General features: G+C 50.9%; 1 protein-coding gene across 1 annotated transcript in view; it reads right to left on the bottom strand.

Moving 5' to 3' along the window:
- The window catches only part of FRMD4A (FERM domain containing 4A), a 607,134-nt gene that overhangs the window by 58,297 nt on the left and 528,360 nt on the right, over positions 1-20,477 (bottom strand). The window contains 1 exon segment of the mRNA XM_059404285.1: positions 4,736-4,812. Within this exon segment, the coding sequence (XP_059260268.1) occupies positions 4,736-4,812 (77 nt within the window).

Genomic DNA, 20,477 nt, shown 5'->3' with positions numbered 1-20,477 from the left:
GATCATGACTTCATTTATCTGTCTCCAGAGCCCCTGAGATCTACTCTCTTTGTTCATTTCCAGGATTCAGTAGAGCATCATTAACTAGAGTCCCCACGCTGTAGCTTAGCTCCGTAGGCTTACTCGTCCTACATAACCACAACTTTGTACGTCGGACCAACATCCCCTCGTTTCCTCTCTTCCCCGGTCCCGGGAACCACCCTTCTACTCTCTGCTTCTACATATTTGACTTTTGAGAGTCTACATATGCATGAGATCATGCAGTTCTTTTTTTTTTTTTCCCCCGTGTCTGGCTTATTTCACTTCGCATAATGTCCTCCATGTCCACCCACACGGCTGCCAAAGGCAGGATGGCCTCCTTTCTTATGGGTGAATAATACTCCGTTGTATATACACACATCACCATGTCTTTATCTGCTCATCCCTCTGTGAACACTCAGGTTGTTTCCATATTTTGGCTATCATGAATAATGCTATTCTTTTTATTTACTGGCTCCTTAGGGTTCAGAATTTCCAAGCCTCTGTCTTGTCTGGGATAAGATGGGCCATTCAAGGTCACTGGACAGTCCTTTCTGAGCTTCAGCTCCTGGCGCTGGGCCAAGACAAACTTCAGAAACAGGAAAAGCCTTTGACAACGTCCTTTATTAAGGCAATACTGCCTATGGTGAAGGATAAGTAAATTCTGTTCTAATCACCAAGGCCACAGCCTGTGGGACGTCCCGAGGGAGTCTGGACTTCTCACACTGCTCTAACTCAGTGTTCCTTGAAAGAGCTGGTTATCCATTTCAAATTCAGTCAGCTGGCAGGCTGGGTATAAAGAGAGAGCCATGGTAGAAAGCAGTCTAGCCCATCTTCCACATTATCCCCACCAACACACACACATTTATGGAGCAGATAAGGCATAAATCTGGGGTACACAGAGGTGATCAGATGGTAACAAGTAGGAAATGTGGGTCCCACATAATTTGCCACAGCCATGGTGTTGGGGGGAAAAATAGTGACAGGATCATGCTTTCTGTGAAGTGTATTCCCTAGGCTAGGCAGATGATTTTGCAAATGAAATCGGAGAATGCGTTTGCATGCGCGCGTGTGTGTGCGCGCGTGTGCACACACATGCTCACATGCGCACAGGGCAAGGTGCTGGGGTGGGGGCTGGGTACCTGATGTGAACATCAGAAAAGAAGAGTGTTCTTAGGTTTAAGATATCTAATTTTTATCTATTTATTTATTTGACAGAGAAAGATCACAAGTAGGCAGAGAGGCAGGCAGAGAGAAAGGGGGAAGCAGGCTCCCCGCTGAGCAGAGAGCCCGATTCGAGGCTTGATCCCAGGACTCTGGGATCATGACCTGAGCCGAAGGGAGGCTTTAACCCACTGAGCCCAGGTGCCCCTAAGATATCTAATTTAGAAGAAACTCTCAAATAATCATTTTTTTAATGACACATTTTCCCTGGCAGAAAATCTAGAGCTGTTCCCATGATTTTCTCTCGGGGGCTAAAGACCAAAAAGAGGGTCTTCTTCAGACCCACTTTTAGGGAAAAACTCAAATCTGGCGGCTCATTACTGCTACTGATGCTAGGCACAGTAATTCCTCACTTTAGTTAAAAGTCAGGAGAAAAGGCCAGCTCTGAGAGAGAACACAGTTGAGATAAAGAGGAAGGAGTCAGCAAGAGTTAGGAGCAGCAGCCCCACAGGTCTCTGGGTAAGCAAAAAGTAACTGAGCAGGGCTCCTACGTTGGCTTCTACACCCACGGTGGCTCCTGGGAGGAAGTGTTATCTTTTCTCCCTGAAAAGCCAAATTAGAAAGGAAAAGTAAGGAGCGCCCGGGTGGCTCAGTGGGTTAAAGCCTCTTACTTCAGGTCAGGTCATGATCCCAGGGTCCTGGGATGGAGTCCCGCCTCAGGTTCCCTGCTCAGGAGGGAGCCTGTTTTCCTGCCTCTCGGCCTACCTGTGATCTCTGTTAAATAAATAAATAAATAAAATCCTTTAAAAAAAAAAAATAAAAGAAAGGAAAAGTAACTGGGAGTGTGTCTGAGTGAGAGCATGAGTAGGTAGAGGCCAGGTGCTTGGCCTGTAAGGAAGGCAAGGGAAGAAGTGTTCAGGGGCTGGCCAGGTCTGGAAGGTTCTGCTGGAAACCATACCAGACACTGAGTCTTCTCCTGCTCCATTAGTAATCTATCTCTTCTCCACATCTTCCCCTTCAGGCTCTTCCCAGCCCACCAACTTCTGTTTTGCCTAAACCTTAGAAACGGAAGATTTGCCCAGTTCAGGGAACCACAGAATCCATGTGGGTATCGAGTTAAGGGGTCTAAGGTTACCTTCTATGGTCCTACCTGGGACCAGCGATCAAGGACACACCCTCTGCCTGGGCTGATGCCCCGTCCCTACTGTGTCCCATCGATGGCCCCTTTAGGACAAGATCCTGTTCCGTACTTGCTCTCCGTCACTCTGGTTCAGACCCCCTTTCCTGGCTGGGACCGCCCCAACGTAGAGTCAACCAGACTCGTCTTCCCTGCTCCAAACAAACCTGGCAACAGCCGTGGGCATGGTGGTTATTGGAAGGAGCACCCTGCGGCCGTGGGAAGAGCGCTTGCTTGCTGCCGCGGGAGGGGAAACTCTCAGGGCAGAGCAAAGGCACTGTGCCAGCAGCAACCTGGTGCACACACGGAAAAGCTGTCTTTAAAGCATCAGGGCAGACACCATCCTGGCCTCCTTCCCCGCCTGCCCTGCTTTTAGGCTGACAGAGAGCTGTTTTCCTGGGGGAGAGGTGATCACACTCGGTGCTCCGCCAGCCTCCGGCACCTTCCTCCCCTCTTCTGACACCACCCAATGAAGCCTTCATCCCCACCAAGGGCCAACCTTCAGCCTGCAATCCTAGTCATGCTTTGGGGTTCAGCTCAGAATCTCTCCTCCTCAGGAACTTCCCCGACCAGCCCGGCTGCTGGCCACCTTCAGTATTTATGGCCGGTGCCCCCGGCCCCACACGCGGGCCCCAGTGTGTTGTGCTAAACACAGCAGGGATGCCGGTGGTTTGTGGAGCCAGGCTCCCTGGGTTGAAATCCTTTTTGGACCACTCTGCCAGCTTTTTACAACCTAGAGCAGATGATTTTGGTTCTTGTGTGCCTCAGTTTCCCCACATGTAGAATAGGAAGCTAGCAGTACCTCCTTCCTGTCCTGAGGCACAGCTCCTTAGATGACCCAGTCCCTGGGTTTCATCCTCTCAGGCAGCCCCTTTCTGCCTCTGACTCACTGGGCATCTCACTCTTGTCACAAAGAACTTTTCCCTCCCCTTGCGCTTCTGAGACTGGTCTGGTTCAGCTCGCCTGCAAAAGCCTGGCTGGACTATTATTCTCAGCGTCTGCCTCACCCCCACAGGACCCTGCAGACGGCTTCCTGCTCTGCAGAGGCAGCAACTCCAGCCCGAGACACCCCCAAGGACCCCGAGAAATGCTGCACAAGTCGTTCCTCTGCTAACGTCACCGCCTTCATCTGATTGTGCAGACTGGCTCTCCACCATGTCCTGCACCTGCTGGTTGTGTGGGAACCGAGGGGCGTGGGCTGAGCCTTTCCCCTCCGCGAAGTGGCTGTGTCACGCAGATTACATGGCAGGGCAGGGTGGCCTGTCAGCCCTGCTGGGTTATCGCTGGCGGCAGGACCAGAGACACTGCCTCAGCTCAGCCCTCTGACTGGGGGGCCAGCATCCTGTTCTGAGAGCTCTCTGGGAGGCAAAGAGGCTTGTCTGGGCTGCTCAGAGGCCATGTGTGAGGGCGGCTGAGGCCACCTTCTCTCCGGCAGGCCAAGGCTGCGGCATCCATGGTACCTAAATGTCCTGTTGGCCCCTCTGTAGAGTCTGACTTTTCACCATCTTCCTAGGGCTACTTCGTAGTAAATCCTCTCTGGACCTCCTGAAAGCAATTTATCCTTAGGTGTCAGGCCCGTTTTCAGGGGATTTTGCTGCTGTTTCTGAGCTGCCTCTAAGTCCAGGACTGCCGGCAGACAAAGAGAGGAAAAGCAGCCAGTATGTGCCGCCCGAGAACCTTCCACGCAGGGCTTGCTGCATTCCAGACTGGGACCCTATTGTTTGGCATCTGACTTAGAGAGCACAGCTTTTTACACTCGTGCTCCCTGCGACACAATGTGAGGTGGGGAGAAAAAGAACTCTCACTTTCAACACCCACCCACAACACTAACCCCCCAAAATCACAGCTCGGGGAACCAAACAAGCTCACACTTTAGCTACAGCTTCCTTTCCATGCCAACCGTTCTCCCTGAAACATTCTCAGAAGCTCTGACAAGCTGTCCTTCAGACTCTCCTCTGGCACAGGCTTCCAAAAAGGACTCAGGCCACCGCCCGCTCAAGTGCCATCCATCTAAAACGCCCCGGCATGCCAAGACACCACACACGAACACCGAACACGTGTAGCCTGAGGAGATGATCTCAGAATTGCCAGTTCCTCTCATGCACACAGGTGTGCATGCACACGTGCACACACACCACACACACACACACACTCCCGCACACATGCAAAGCACACTTGGACCCACCGCATCTATCGACATATTTAGTACAAAACAAAGCTTCACCGTCAGATTGGAGGGCACTCCCCATGGGCAGCCGCCCTCTTCCCGCTCTCCGCTGCTCCCGAAAACGAACAATGACAGCATGAAAATAATAATACAAATAACATGCCGGCTGGACCACGCACTCCCAACAGAAAAGCACTTTCCTGGCTTACCTGCGGGGGTCATGAACTTCCACGGAAAACTTCTTCTCTCTGAAATACAGGTTTTCCAACTGCCTCCATTGGAATATCTGGACAGAAAACAATGTGGTTTACGTTCAGGAGTGCTTGGCTCAGGGCTCTCCTCCTCGCTTTGCTACTTAACTTCTACAGCTGGCAGCTTCCTTATCAAAGCAGAGACCGCACAGTTGTTTGCAAGCCTTCCGCCTCTTGGTGCAGAGAGAGAGAGAGAGAGAGAGAGAGAGAGAGACACACACACACAGGCTGCTCTCCAATTCAAAACCCGGCAACGTGGGTGTGGATTTTCCTGCAGGTTTCTTAACGGGAACAAAACAAGTTCTTTGCAAGTTGTTCCCCTCTGCTTTACCTTTGTTGCTTTACCCAAGACCGTGCCCAGCTCCGCGGACTCTTCCCTCCAAAGACTGGGCGAGCGGGGGCGAGCGGGGGGCGCTAGCAGGGCGAGCTGCGGAGTGGGGAGCAGGGGCGCGCTCAGAGGGGAGCGGGAGCCATCTGCGCGCAGCGCTGAACTGAGCTTCCTCCCTCCAGTGCTGAAATGGGAAGGCGGTCAAATTCCCAGCCTCCCATCGGGACTCCACTTCCTGCCCACTAATGTGTAAGAGCTCGGACTCGCCCAGGCGATCTGGCTCGGGAAGCTTCCCCGAGAAGGGCGGGGGCTGCTGGAACCTTATTTCGGGGCAGGCAACTCGAGATATCAATATGAGCTTGTCAAGCCCCTGCTTCTTTCCGCAGCACAAAGCAAATCCAGAGTCCGGCAGCCGGCGGGACGCTGCCGCCAGGGGCTGGCTGCCATCAGAGAGGGGGAGGTCGAAATGAGGCCGTTTTGCAAAGTGGGAGGGAGCGAGTTCCTCCCACTGCCCAATGCGTGCCCTCGGGGTTCTGGTGGGCACTCCTCCTTGCACGAGGGAGCCTGTTAACAAGAAACTGCAGGGTCTGGGAGTGATTAGGGCAGCAGTTCCGAAGGGGGGTGGGGTCCTTTCATCGGAAGAAAAAGAAAGTTACTTAACCCTCTGGAAAATGTCAAAAGAGGTTAAAGTTATGTGCATACACATTTGTAGTTCTATTCTTTATGCTTCTGTTTGATGCATTCCGCAGAACCTTCTAAGCACCTAGAATCTGAGTTGATTTTGCCCAAAGTAGGGTAAAACGGGAATCCTGTGCTTCCTCCTCACCTTGGGAGCCCCGATGCCTCCCTGGGGTCTTCTCTCACTCCTCCTAGCCTCCTCCTAGCCTCCCCCACAACCCAGTCCTCTGGGCCGGGGCTCCTGACACTCCCTGACCTACTCCCGTTTTTTGCCTCCTAGAGATGGGATAGTGATTTCCCTGTGCCCTATCAACCCTGCCCTTCCAGACCCAGACACGCCCACCAGTCAGGTCTTGGCCAAAGGACTCCACCCCTTCGTGGAACTGGGCTGGAAGAAAACCTGCTCCAAGAACGGCTGCATTCTTTTCTTTTCAGGACCTGCTCTGCAGCATGTGACAATTATTTTGTCTGCGTAATAGGAAGGAGGTCATCTACTCTTAACGACTCTTTGGTCCACAGTTCAAAGACCATTTTGCTCTAAAGCCCAAGGAAAACTGTACTTCTCTTTTTCCTTTAGTGCTGGTTCCAAGCAAGCGGGTAGAGAGACATTCTCAAAGCAAGCAAGTGACCCAAAGCCCTACCTTGGCTCAGACAGCTGTGTGTGAGGTCACGGATGAAAGCTCACCTGAGCAGAGCCCATTACTCAAGTCACAGATCTGAGTCTCACGCTCCTGTTGGATGCTCTGCTAAGCTCAATCCCTCAATGAAATACCTTAAGTTCCTCCCTCACCAACCCCCTCCCCCGCTGTTAGATATTTATAGACATTCCACCTGAACTTTGCCAGACACAAAAACGCCCAACCTAACAGACCCCAGACACTGACCTCCTAGACCAGAGGTAGTAAGTCTATTGGATGCAGTGGCCAGGCACGCACCCTCTGGGGTCCAACTGCATTTGGGTGAATGCAGGGTCCCTGCATCTATGTTGTTTGACCATAGGCAAGCAGCAGCATCTCCTCCAGCCTGTTTCCCCATTTATAAAAGGGCAATAATGCCCTTCTAAGGTAGAAGCAACAGATCCTCAACATGCCATCAGCACAAAGGAAGTGCTCCAAGAACTTAGATCTTAGTGTGATTCCTAATTGTTCTTATGTCTTCCAAATCCTGGCAAATAACAGAAACACCAAAATAATTTTTTTCTTAAATTTCCGAACTCAAGATCTGACATCAGTGTTTAAGAAAAATAAAATGTGATTATTCGCATGCTGGAAATCCTCGACTGAAGTGTGTAGAATTATTCCCCTGAGCCCTTCTCCCATCCCTCTCTGAAAAATGCTGTGGATGGCAGCTGGCTATTCCCTCAGCGGGACCCTCAGCCCCGCGCCGCACCCATCTTGGCTATGACCGGCTTCACGGGCGTGTGCCATATGCTCCGCAGAGCCCCGCACTTGGTTTGGTGTCCTCCTGTTTCCCTCCCACTAAGTTTTGATCAAGCGGCCCCACAAATTCTATCATTGGTCCCAGTCTTTGGTCCTGGCTGGTGCTCAGGTCACAGGCTCGGTGCCGGACTGGGCCGCACTTAGGTCAGGTGCCTTCTCTGAATCTGATGGGTGCCTCCAGGGCTTTCTCCTCCTGGTCACAAGGAAAGAAAACAAACCTGGCGCTTTGGAACACCTCACCTGGGTTTTTGTGTGAAGCCCCTCCTGCCAGGTGGAGTAGCTGAGAGAGGAGAGCCCTTGCTCAGAGGGCTTGGCTCCCCGTCACCTCCTCCGTCCTGCTCCTCGAAAAGCAGAAGGCAAGCTGAGCCTCAGCTGTGGTCCCTGGCGGCCTGGTTCCTAGCATCTCTTTAGGAGGCTCTGTGCTCATGGACATTTTCTAATAAGGGACAGGGCACGGGCTCTCCTTCAAGTCTGCTCTAAGCAGGGAGCTCGTTTGCAAATCAAACCCTGGGAAGGGTGCGTGGGAGTGAGGTGAATGATGGACAATTTTTTAGGAAAGAATTCCACTGGGCCATTAGCAGGGTCCCAGGAGCAGAAGAAGAGGATGTGCTCATGGAGGAACATGAGCCTGATCCTTTTCGCCTCACGCAGAGGGGACTGGGAAGGCTGGGGGCCCGGGTACAAAGGCAGCTCACATCTCTCCACCTCCCCCGGCCTCCCTGAGCATGCAGGCAGCTGCTGGCCACTAGGACTGAGAGTTCAAGCAGCGAGCAAACAGAAGCTTTTCGAGCTTGCCTCCTCTCTGTTAACAGGGTCCATGGGGCGCCGTTGTGCTGGTTTTGGAGGCGGCCCCAGATCATCCATGTCATTTCAGAGAGCCTCTCTGGCTTGTTGCAGCTGTCCTAACCCAGCTCCCAGCTAGAGCCATCAATGAGCTTTGTGAGTCCACACAAAGACACACACACACAGACGATCACCACCGCCTGGTTATTCCCTTATGATTTTGCATGACTTAGGCCCATGAAGCTAATTAAAAGCTAACATACTGATTTATCAATAATTAAAGGATTTATTAATTAATACCTATTAAATCAGGCCTTTCTAATGCACCTGGGCATCTTTAAAGCTCTGCAAACATCACATCTTTGATCTTCCAGCACCCCCCGAGGAGAACCAGTGGGAAATTTTCTTCTTGGGGAAAGTGAGGCCCAGAGAGATTAAGGGGCGCTGCCTAAAGCCACACAGCGAGTCAGGGAAGGAACCAGAAGCAGGAATCAAGGGCACCTGGCCCATTACTGTACGCTCCCGTCCACATGGACCCACCAATTAGTGGGAACAGCTCTTACTTACTAATGGCTGGTTAACTTTATGAGCGGAATTATTTTTACAAATGAGCAACAATGGGACTGTCAGGAGGAAGTATAAAACCAAGTCTGTGCGTCCTACCCAGTGGCTTTTCTTTCCTGTTTTGGTACATAACAAATACTACTTCTTTATCCTCTTAGAGACCTGGATTCCTCTGGTTTCCTATACAGCAAAGCCTCATCGCATTGCAGCGGCTCATGAAGGACTAACAGCCAACAAGAACCGGGAGTAAGAACGGCCTTAATCACGGGGCCTGCCTTAAAAATAAAGACTTGGAGGGGGCGCCTGGGTGGCTCAGTGGGTTAAAGCCTCTGCCTTCAGCTCAGGTCATGATCCCAGGGTCCTGGGATGGAGCCCCACATCGGGCTCTCTGCTCGGCAGGGAGCCTGCTTCCTCCTCTCTCTCTGCCTGCCTCTCTGCCTACTTGTGATCTCTGTCTGTCAAATAAATAAAATATTTAAAAAAAAAAAAAAAAGACTTGGAGAAACTGTCCAGTGGTGGCTTCACTGACATGGTGTCTGTCACCCTTGAGGGGACCACAGTGGGTACCAGACGTGGTTTGTAGTTTTTGCCCCAGACAGGTGACTCCCAAGTGATGACAGGTCCTCCACTCTTACCTTCTAATGTAGAGAAGAGGAGCAGAGAGACATTTATCCACGGAGAGCAAACAAGAGCGGCTAATACATACCGCCTTTGAGCCCTGAGGGTCACTGTGTCCCCTATATACAGTTCATGAGCAGACCTGGATACTGGATCCTATTAGCAAGTGTGCTGGATTCCCACATCCTGTGTATCACTGAAGTTTGGCGCAGAAAACAGCTACTGTCCCCGCCCCCCCACAAGCCCTGTTCCTTGTGGGTGGGGGAAGGCATAGCAGGGCCAAGTGTTTACAGAGTGCCGGAACAACACATGAGTGGTGGACGAGCTCTCGCCATGATGGCACATAAAGGCCTGACAGGAAGCTCGTTTTAATGGCTCTGATTCTTGACCAGGACTTCGGGGAGCCTGTCTTCCTCCTGTCCCTGAGGCTGAGTCACCAAGCCTCTTAATGACCTCTGAGTAACTTCCTGCTTCTCCTGGGGTGGGAGGGGGGCACTGGACAAAAATTCCAGCAGCCATCTGCTCCTGTGTCCTCCTTCCACGGATAAAGCAAGCCCAGTGGAGAGAGGTTAGGGGCCAGGCGGAGGTTAAATAAGCAACTGATGTCAAGACTCATCGTGGGACTGGGTTGTCCTGGGCTCTTTCTGACACACCGGGAAGACCTGATCATGAGCAGGAACCACACTGTTGCGAGCCAATGGGCAAGGAAATGATCGGAAATGATCCCTTCTTCAAAGGCAGCGTCAAGATCCCACATCCTTTCCAAGCATCAGCAAAGAGTTCTCTTACAAAAAGAGTGAGACTCGCAGCCAGGAATAATCTCCAAGCTCAGAATGAAACAAACAAACTAGAAAACTCACTTCCTTGTTTCATTTCTGCTCTGTTCACCTTCCAGGAGGAGGGCTGTCACTCACAACTTGGTGGGCTCACACCATCTACCAGGGTTTGTGTGTCTTAATAGCAATTGCATAAGGATTCAATATATTTTACTTTATGCTTAAAGAAGAGAGCAGAGGCCCTGGGCTTTTAGGCCATCTCTTATCCTTACCCCCACTCCCATCTTCCAAGAAGGGGGTGTCTGTTTTGTGCCAACCCATGCTAATAGGAAAGACAAAGAACATGATGCCTAATGGGTGTCTGTATTTGTCAGGAGCTCACAATCTAGTTGGGAAGGTAAGTCAGACAAGGAGTAGACTGTAGAGCAATGACACAGCAATTAGCTTTGTGATGGAAAGCGAAATCGTCTACAGTTTCTAGCTTAGACTTCTCAAACTCTCCAGAGGCTCCGTGCTACCTTATTGAGATAGAGTTCCTGCTCCTGCCTCACATAATCAATCATGGCCATCATTTATTCTCCACTGTTTCAGTGTATCATTTTTAGGGGTGAGAACTCTGGCTTGGAAGTTGAGAGGCTTCATGATAGTCCTGACTCTCTGGGTCCCTCTCCATCCTAGCTGCCTTTACCATAAAACGGTGTGTGTGTGCACGCATAGGGACATTCTTAGATCTTAGGCACGGGCTAGAGGTCAGCACTGTAAATCCAGGGAGTGTCATAGGGCTACTCCTTGGAATTTAAAAATAAAGTTGCTTGTCTTAAACACTTCCTACTTCTGAGTAACACGGACTAAAAGATGGTTTTCAAAGCCACATTGTCTACCACTCACTGGCTGTGTATTCTGGTGATGTCATGTCTTTGGGTCTTAGATTTCTCATCTTTGAAATACGACTAATAAGTTGGGTTTTCTTTTTCCCATAGAGCTGTTGTATTAATGTATTAATATATATACTATATATAGCCAAAAGCTGTGCCCAGTACCAGCACTCAAAAATACTAGCTATCATTATGTTCTCTCTGTTCCATCATTTACACACCAGTGTTAGTCTTCATGTCAAAATACAGTTCTGAACACATAGTAGCCCAAGGTACAGGTTATGTAATTTTTTTTTTTTTTTTAAAGAGATGGCTAACATGGTGACATGGGCCTTCTAAAAACTGTTTTGTCTTACTTGGATTTTTCACAACGCAATCATTGGCCTAACCGGGGCTCTTGTTCATTGCCTTTCGGTTGGCGTTTGCTATATTCTCTTTGGGATCCTTGGTTCCAGTTATCCAGCCAATTCCTAGGTCCACTACAATTCTGACCAGAGTCAGCTTGACCTGTTATCTCAAAACATTCACCCTGGGAAGAAGGCATCTTACCATAATCCGGCTCAGTAGTCCGTGCAACAGAGTACGTTGGGAACCAAATCAGGTCCTCCAACTTAATAAACTAGGTCCACAGATCATGAGCTTAGGAAGTGAAGAGGAGTATGGCCTTTGTTACCTGCACTGAAGGAGGGCTCCTTGACCGCTATCTTCTTCTGAGAAAGCCACATATCCAGCAAGGAAAACAATGGCTAATTTTTCTCAGTAGACGTAATGGAATCAAGATGTCCCCCCAGCTGGCTGCCTACTCCTCACTGTCAGACTCCACAAGCTCTGAACTGATTTAGTTAATTCAGTGACAGATGCCCAGAGCACCAGGCCTTGACCCTTTAATGGATGACCTCTTTTTAACCCATCAGAAACCTCTTAGCTTCCTTTGGCTTAAGAGTCATTACTCAGGGCAGAGAGAGAAAGAGGGTCAACAAGTACTTAACAAACAGGCCCAGAGAAACAGGCCACTTTTTTCCCCTGACTGGACTACACGGCCTTTTATTTTTCTCCCTGGGCAGGGGGGAACATCTCTATTATCTTCTTGAGTGTACTTTGGCCTTTCTTCTAGAAAGACCTTACCAGAAATCTCTGGCAAATGTAAAAGCTTTAAAGGAAGCTCAAAGTGTTTTTCCTTCTTATCCTTGGCCTCGTGATGATCTTTCTTCCCTCCTCAGAGTGTGCTTCTGGGGGATGCTGCAGGGTTAGCGTTGAATGGAGAAGTTGGCCCGTGATTCTTGATATCTGGGTCTAGATTTGCTGTCTTTCTCTCGCTCTTATCTTAAGCAATGAGCGCTATGGCCCAGTTTTGTGTGGGTCAACGTGAGCTCCAGGCTTTCCTTTAAAAAGCCTTCAAGGCTTGGGGTTGTGGCGGGGGTGAGGGGAATGGGTTAAGCAGGAGACGGGGACGAAGGAGTGCGCTTGTCGCAATGAGCACGTGGTGATGTAAGTTAGTGCTAACTTACTAGATGGTACACCTGAAACTAATATTACACTTACGAAATGAAAATAAAAACTTAAAAAAACAATCCTTCAAGGCTAATCACACCTGCCCTGACTTCTTTCAATGGGAAGCCTCATGCAGGGAATTAAGGTGACATCTGGCACATCTGGAGGGAAAATGATGAGCACCTTCACCTGGAATGGCAAAGACCTCTGGATGGCCGTGAAGGGGTTTTGGTTGCTCTGGGGGAAAACCTGTGTTTTTCTCTTGGGGGCGGGGACAGGGGATGGCTGTCATCAGTCCTCTTATGCCTGGTGGCTCTGTCCGGAGGTGTGGCCTCACAGTAACCCCTGATTTCACAGGTGGAAGCCACTGGACTCCATGAAGATGGGGACAGGATAGAGAACAGGTTGGCAAGCACTTCTCCATGAAAGAAAGGTAGACTCTCACAACTAGAACCCTAAAAAAAGGCTTAAATGACAGTCCTCTACCTTTAAAAAAAATTAGTAAGGCAGCCAAGGGCTCTTTGGGAGTAATTAAGAGCAGCTCATGTACACCTCAGGCTTCCAGAGTTGGCTGATCCCCCGGGAGGGGGAAGGTCTTGCAGACTGAGGTTTTTGTGGGCTCCAGGAGGGAAGCAGTCGGCTGCCGAGACCTCAGGTGTGAGCTCCGAGCCCTTCTGGCTGGATGCATCCCAGAGCGGCAGCCGAGCAGGCACGGGACCAGGACTTGGCAGGCTGCTTTCCGAGGCAGGCTGCAGCTGAGAACACTTGTGGTCTTACAGTGGGGACTGCAGCCAGCGGAGGTCAGCGACTGCCCCACTCCAGCTGCTGGAGGGTCCGGCCCCTCCCCTGGATGGAGGCATGGAGGGGCCTGGGCTGAGCTGCCAGCCGTTTGCTGGAGCAGTTTTGTTTCTGTGCCTCTGTGTTTTTTCCCCCAGAAAGGAGGTTTCCTCTAGGAACCTCCTCTCTTCCTCTAGATTTTCTCTCTCCAGAAGGACTGGTCCTATTTTATAAAAATATTTTTTTTATCTCCTCTTCCTTAGATTCTGAAGTGTGCAGGTCAGTTCGGGGAACTGCGTTTAGGGGAGGTGAGGGGAGCCAAGGAGGAAACGGACACTTGGACTCAGCAGCCAGCGCTCCCTGGGGCTTCCCCAGCCCCCAGCCCATTCTCTGGGACATTCACGGGAGTATTTCTGCCAAAGCAAGGACCATCCTGTATCACAATGGTCTTTTTTCCCCACAAATGTCTTCTCTACCAAGCTGTAAGCCTCCTGAGAGAAAGTTCCTGGCACCTAACACAGTGCCCGAGGCTTATCAGGCACTCAAAAATGGTCTGTCGGGATGGTGAAGTTTTTGAAGTAGGTATTATGGCAATGGAAGCTCAGAGAGGTTAAGTCACTTTCTCAAAGTCACACAGGTACTAAATGATGGGAGCTAGGATCTGAACCACACTGTGAAGAACTGAAGGGTTGGACCTAGACATCCGCTTACAAGTAGAGCTCTCAATGGGAAGGCCTATGGCAACAGGGAAGTGGCAGTGAGGGCCAGCCCCAAGAGCCACAACCCAGGAACCACAGCCCTTCCCCCTTCCTGGTAGCCCTGCCTGAGCTCAACTCTATTCCACAGGCAACCGGGGGCATCTATGGTCGCGAGGTCCATCTGGACCTCGCCAGACCTGAAGAGACACCCACAACTCATTCTGCCTACAAACTGTCTGAAGTCAGCTGGAGGCTCCTTGTGAGGCTCCCCGCCCCCATCGTAGGGTCTTCTACCCCACCCGCAGGCACCCACGTGAAGCCCCAGAGAGCTGGGTCTGAGGGCCTCATGACCGCGTTCTGGCTGTGCCAGCATTCAGGGTTCAACAGGCTCACACTTTCAGGAAGGTGAGGTTAGCCTGGGTTTCCCCTTAGAATCACGCTCATTAAGTAAAAACACAATCTCACAGAACTCCCTGAATATCATATGGCTCAGCAGAAATGAGCTGCTAAGGTCCCCCCAAGACAAAGGGAAGGTTACTGGAATCAACAAACAGGGTTTCCCAGCAGAGGGTTTCCTGTCCTGCCTGAGAAAGAAAAGGCATCCAGACCCGCCAGCTTGGCTCATGGCCCTGTAGGAGTTCAGTGACACACCCCACATGTCCCAGGACCGTTAGCTTTTTGGGTCCTTTTGGTGCAAGAGACAGAAGAATAAAATCGAGGGATGGTCCAGATGGAAGGAACTCCTTATGCTTTCATCATCCCATCAATAAGCCTAACGTGTGAAAACGCTGGTGCCTCCCTCCTCCCTTCCTCTTGCTTCTAATGGGCTCCTTCTCACTGGAGTCTTCAAACCCTGCCTTACAGGGGTGACGTGCTTGTCGTGATGTCCACGAGGCCAGTGCAGGTGGACACGTCCCCATGACTGGCGGTGGGACACAACACGCTAATGCTCGGCTCTGCTTTCACTCGCTGAGCAGCTGTTTATGGAGAAGCTATCATGAGTCAGGCACTGGGCTAGGCAGCACACAGGCAGTACTGGGGAGAAAAAAAAGAAAGAGAAAAATCTCTACATTTTTCTGAGGGGGGAGGTAGGCAAATAAAACTACACAGTAAGGAAGGCGGAGCAAAACAGGTTCCAACGATGAACAGAAAGACGATAGGATGAGAGCTAGTAAGGCGGCTAGGGGAAGGCATCACTGAGCCACCACTGGAGTCCTTTCAGAAGGAAACTAGGAGGTGAGTCATTTGCCCTAGGAGAGGATATGGGGAACACAAAGGCCCACGGGCACCACTGGTGGGGGCCGGTGTGTTTGCTACAGTAATGCAGAAAATATGGAAGGAAACATCAGACGACAACAAAATATCCTTCAGCCATAAAGAGGAATGAACTCCTAATTCATACTACATAACACAAGGACCCTTGAAAACATTCTAAGTGGAAGAAGCCAGACCCAAAGGACACAGATACTAGGATTCTACTCACACCAAATGTCTAGAAGAGGGGACTCCACAAGACAGAAAGTAGATTCAGGGGGCCTGGGACTTGGGAGATGACATGGGGAGGGACCAAGAGCTCTCTGTGGCTTTTCTACAAAAAATTGACCGGTTTGACTGGTCAATCCTAGTTTGGATTAATCACAAATCACAGGATGCTCTTTGGCTAAAACTTCATAAAGCTAACTATTTCAAAGGAGCCTGCAGTCCAGGACAAAGGGCCCCTGATCGCAGGGGGCTCCCCTTCTCCATAAGAAGCACCACCGACCCGTCAGAAGGTTCTCCTACCAGGGCCGTCTGCTTGGAGTTGCTGTGGTGGCTTCTGTGGGTGACAAAGGACCCTTCCCCCACCCACCTCCAGCCTGACAACTCTGAGCTGTGAGGGTGAAGGCATCTGGGGAAGGGGGCGGGGTTGTTCTCCTCAACGGCTGCGGGACCTGTGGTGCGTCCCAGAGTTGGCTGGTGGGAAATCTGGTCAGGGAGCTGATTTTTATGGTTTTTCAAGCCCCACAGCTGCAAGCATAAAATCAATGATGTACCTAAACACATTCACGTGTGCAGACATGTGGAGGCAGCTCCCTCAGCGGGGCTCCTAACGCCTCCCACAGCCAGGGCTGGGTTTGGGTTTCCAGTCAACAAGAGGCCTAGAGAGATGGGCATTCAGAGCCACTCTGGCTCTCTGCACCCCCAATAAAAGGCCGGGACAGAACATTCAGCACAAGGAAGCTGAGTCTGCTCTGTTCAGGGGGAGTCCATGAACCACATCTGATGCTAGCATACATCTAGCATTACATAACATCATTACATATACATTAACCATTTCTAGAATGATTGTAGGGATTGGTGAGGGGGCTTACAAAGTCCCACGGAGCCATCAGAAACACCTGTTGGTGATGCTGGGAAGAACTGGCTGGTCGGATGTCACGGGATTTCACCGGCCACGCCCCTCTAGAGTTGCCCCAGTTCTTGGCTCAACATAGGGTTGTGACAAGCTGTGCTGTGTGGGGGTGACAGTGCCCCAGCAGAGCAATGGCTCGGGATATGGAAATGGAAGCACCAGCTGAGGCTTTAAGATGATCTTTCTTTTCAGAGGGACCAGTGAGCAGACCACCCTGTAGTGGAGGCCAAGAAAGGGCCAAGGGCAGGCTTGACAGGCCAGCACAAGCCTTGGTCTGCTGTGACAGCCCTGGCTGGTCTGATGTCCTGGTTGGATTGCTCACTGGGGCCGCCATCCACCACCTAAAGCATCCTGGTTTTGGCATGATAATCTTATGGTCACGAAAATACTGATCCCCTATGATTCCACCCAGACTCACAGGCACGCAACAACGGTGGGTCCCGGGGGGAGGGGATGGGCCATGGTTTAAGGGGACAGACTTTCAGTCTTGCACCGTGAAGGAGTCCTGGAGACTGACTGAACGACAATGTGGATATACTTAACACCAAGGAACTGGACAAGTAAAAAGGTTCCAATGGTAAATTCTACGCACATTTAATCACAATTTAAAAATTTAAAAAAAAAATTTTTAAGCCTCATAGTTGAGACGGCTCTGCAACTCCTCACCCTCAATTGGGGTATAAAATGTTTAGGGTCACCTGGGTGGCTCAGTTGGTTAAGCCTCTGCCTTCAGCTCAGGTCATGATCTCAGGGTCCTGGGATTGAGCCCCACCCGCTTCAGGCTCTCTGCTCAGGGGGAGTCGGCTTCTCCCTCCCCCTCTGCCCCTCCCCCTGCTGTACTTGTATGTGTTTTCTCTCTCTCTCTCTCAAATAAAGAAAATCTTTAAGAGAAAAACATTTAGAAAGGTAGAAACTGAGGGAGAATATTAGGGGGAGAGAGGTGTGCTGTGAGCCTCCCCGACCTGGGGAGGGCAGTGGAGGATGCCTTCTGCAAATATCCTGAGAGAGAGCTCACTAGGGGTACCGGGAGAGCTTGAGGGCTACCTTCTGAAGTTAGGGGAACCAAAAACGACTGCCTCACTTCTTGCTCCAGATTTCAAAACACTGAGAAGCAGGCTGGCCATGTGAATCGGAGAAGGGAAAGGATTTAACTTTAAGCCAAGCTTGGAGCTTCGGTTGTTAGAAAGAACTGGCACTCTAATTACTTAACGAAATCAATTTTGCTAATCAAAGTGACTGTGAGGCTTTGTATTTATTACTTAGAAGTGATCCGACAAGTCAAAGGACTGCCCCTGTTTTCAATCTAGGGAAGAACCCATTTCTAACAAACACTATGCGATAAAAGAGATTTGCCTTTCGAGAGTCCCAGGTGATCGCTGTTCTTGTTAGACTAGTGAAGTCTTTGGGTTTTCATGAGCCAGAGAAACCGAATCTATTCCTGCATCCCTGCTGGCTCGTGGTTCCTTCTGGAGTGGGTGGGGCTCTGGGATGCTCCTTGCAGGGGTCTAGGATCCAACAATAGCATTTGGTTTTGATTTGCTTCTTCAACTTGCATCCAAGATCAGTGGGGTTCCCTGAGTAGCGGGAATCTGGTTCTGTGACTTAGAAGAGTCGGTCTCCAGGCGGCTGCTGGCCAGGCTGCCTGGGTGTTTATTAACATGTTATAAATACCTAGGCTAGTGTTTGACCCCTACTCTCCACGCATCACCGTGGATGTTTATACAGACCATCCTCCTCCGCAGGACAAGAAGCCTGAGACCGGGCGAGGTTCTGGGAAGCAGTTGAGCCCTGGAAGACCTCACGCGTCATGGAAGGGACAGGTGTGTCACTCAGGGAGAAGAGCTGCCTCTGCTCATCTCATCAGGTCTCCCTTGGGCTCTGTCTGAACCGGGCAACCATCAAAGACAGCCAGGGGTTTGCCTACTTAGAAATGGGCATTTTCTCTTTCTACCACGTTCTTCTGCGGGAATGTTGCCCTTCATCCCTCCTTCTGTTAACTGCTCATTTCTAGTTCTATGATGGGCTCGCCTCTTGCTTTGTTCAACTGTTTCTAGTCTCCTGACTCTCCCCACCTCAAGAGTCCTGACTGTCTCTATTAGCTGTCTTGCTGATAAGAATCCGAGGCCTGGAGAAGTGACTTGTCTTACAGCCCGAGAGCTAGGACTCAGGTGTCCTGACTAGCAGGCCAGCTGTCTTCCCACTACAATTAACGGCAGGGCAGGTAGAGGGGGCGCGGGGAACAGGAACGTGGTGCCCAAAGGGTTAAGCCAGCCCTGTAGGTTAACCCCCACAGCCAGTCCCCACCCCCCACTCCCCCGGGACCATCTGGCTGGGATCTTGAGGGCAGAGGGCACCCACCTCTATGGGGTACCTTCCAGCAACTCAGCCCAGGAGAGCTTGGGATCTGTCTCTCCCAAAGGAGTAATTACATTCCTCTCCTTCCGTAGGGCTGCTGAGAAACTGCTCTTCCAGGACAGCTTCTTTCTAAGGATGATCCCCCTGGATGGGGCAGTACTTTGAGTTTCTGCTCAAAGACCTTGTCTTCTGCCAAAGTGCCTGACTGACAGCAGCACGAGTATTGTGGGCCAGTTGCAACAAGAACACAACAAGATACAAGCCGTGTCCTTGGAGCTTTGGGTAACTTAGGACAAGGCTCTGACACGGCTTTCACAGAGACTTGTGCGAACAGATGGACCTTGGGTTCCCAGATCCAATGACCAAGGGGAAAAAAACAACAACAACAACAAAAAAAAACGGTCGTTTTAACAAAGAGAGATTGTTTGCTCTTCATGGCAATTCTTTTTTTTTAAGATTTTTATTTATTTATTTGTCAGAGACAGAGGGAGAGAGAGAGAGTGAGCACAGGTAGACAGAGAGGAAGGCAGAGGCAGAGGGAGAAGCAGGCTCCCTGCCGAGCAAGGAGCCCGATGCGGGACTCGATCCCAGAACACTGGGATCATGACCTGAGCCGAAGGCAACTGCTTAACCAACTGAGCCACCCAGGTGTCCCTCTTCATGGCAATTCTGCCTCTTTCGCTCGGTATAAAAGAGGCCAACGACATTTCCTATGTCGGGGGCCGCAGCATTTTTAGAGAGAAAGTAAAACTCAGATGTCAACATTCAAATGGAGAAAATCTGACTCTACCTCATGGCTTAGTCTCCATTTCACAGATATAACAAGAGAGTCCCACAGAGTGAATGGCTTATCAACACTGTTTTGAATATGCTGGAAGGACTCGTGGACATGGAGTGCCGAGTCCCACCAGCTGACTGTCTGAGTGCACGGCTCAGGCGGGGACGTGGAACGTGCCCCTTTCGCAGGTTCCAGGGTGGGGGGCTGTGCTGCTGGTCCATGGCCATGTTCTGAGAACCACGGCTGTAAAACCCACATGCCCTACTGACTGGTCTCTCCCTCTTGGACTGATGGGCTCATGCCTTCTCTGAGAATTGCCCTCCATGGTAGGGAGCCACTTTGCCAAGGTCACAGCCCCTTCCCTGTGGGTCCCCTTCATCTAGTGATTGGGGATTAGGCTCTGCCCCCCCGTCTCAGGTGTCTCTGATGGCTCCTCACGAGCTCCAGAGCTTGGTCCAAGCCTGCATCGTAGCTCAGCCTCCCTCTCTGCGGCGTCCTGCTTCCTTCCCCTGCCCCACTGGCATTAATCCCAGAGTACTTCCTCCGTGCGAATCTGCCTTCGACGCTGCTTCCCACGGGGCCTCATGTGCCCCCTCCTGGAGGGAGGGTCACTTAAACATCACCTGCTTGGCGAGACCAATCCTGACCATCTGCCACTCCTCCTTATTCTGACTTGTCTTTCTTTCTTTTTTTTTTTTTTTAAAGATTTTATTTATTTGTCAGAGACAGAGGGAGAGAGAGTGAGCGAGCACAGGCAGACAGAGAGGCAGGCAGAGGCAGAGGAGGAAGCAGGCTCCCTGCCGAGCAAGGAGCCTGATGTGGGACTCGATCCCAGGACTCTGGGATCATGACCTGAGCCGAAGGCAGCTGCTTCACCAACTGAGCCACCCAGGCGTCCCTGACTTGTCTTTCTAGAACGGAGGACGTTGACACCGTGCATTGTAGACTGACTTCATGTCATCATTGGACCATCTTCCCTGCTGGGCCGCCCGTGCTGGGAGAGTAGGGACCTCTTTTGTTCCCTCCAGCAGCGCCTGGCCCACAAGCGGCAGTTCTTGAACAGGAGGGAGAGACTGGGATTCCCACGCTAGACAGAGAATTCAGCCATGCCTCCTACTGGTGTCTTGAGGACAGGAGATCTCTCTCCT

This window comes from Mustela nigripes, chromosome 6, assembly GCF_022355385.1.
Source record: "Mustela nigripes isolate SB6536 chromosome 6, MUSNIG.SB6536, whole genome shotgun sequence".
Classification (NCBI taxonomy): Eukaryota; Metazoa; Chordata; class Mammalia; order Carnivora; family Mustelidae; genus Mustela; species Mustela nigripes.
The sequence above is the reverse complement of the archived record's forward strand: the minus strand, read 5'-3'. Positions and strand labels throughout refer to the sequence as shown.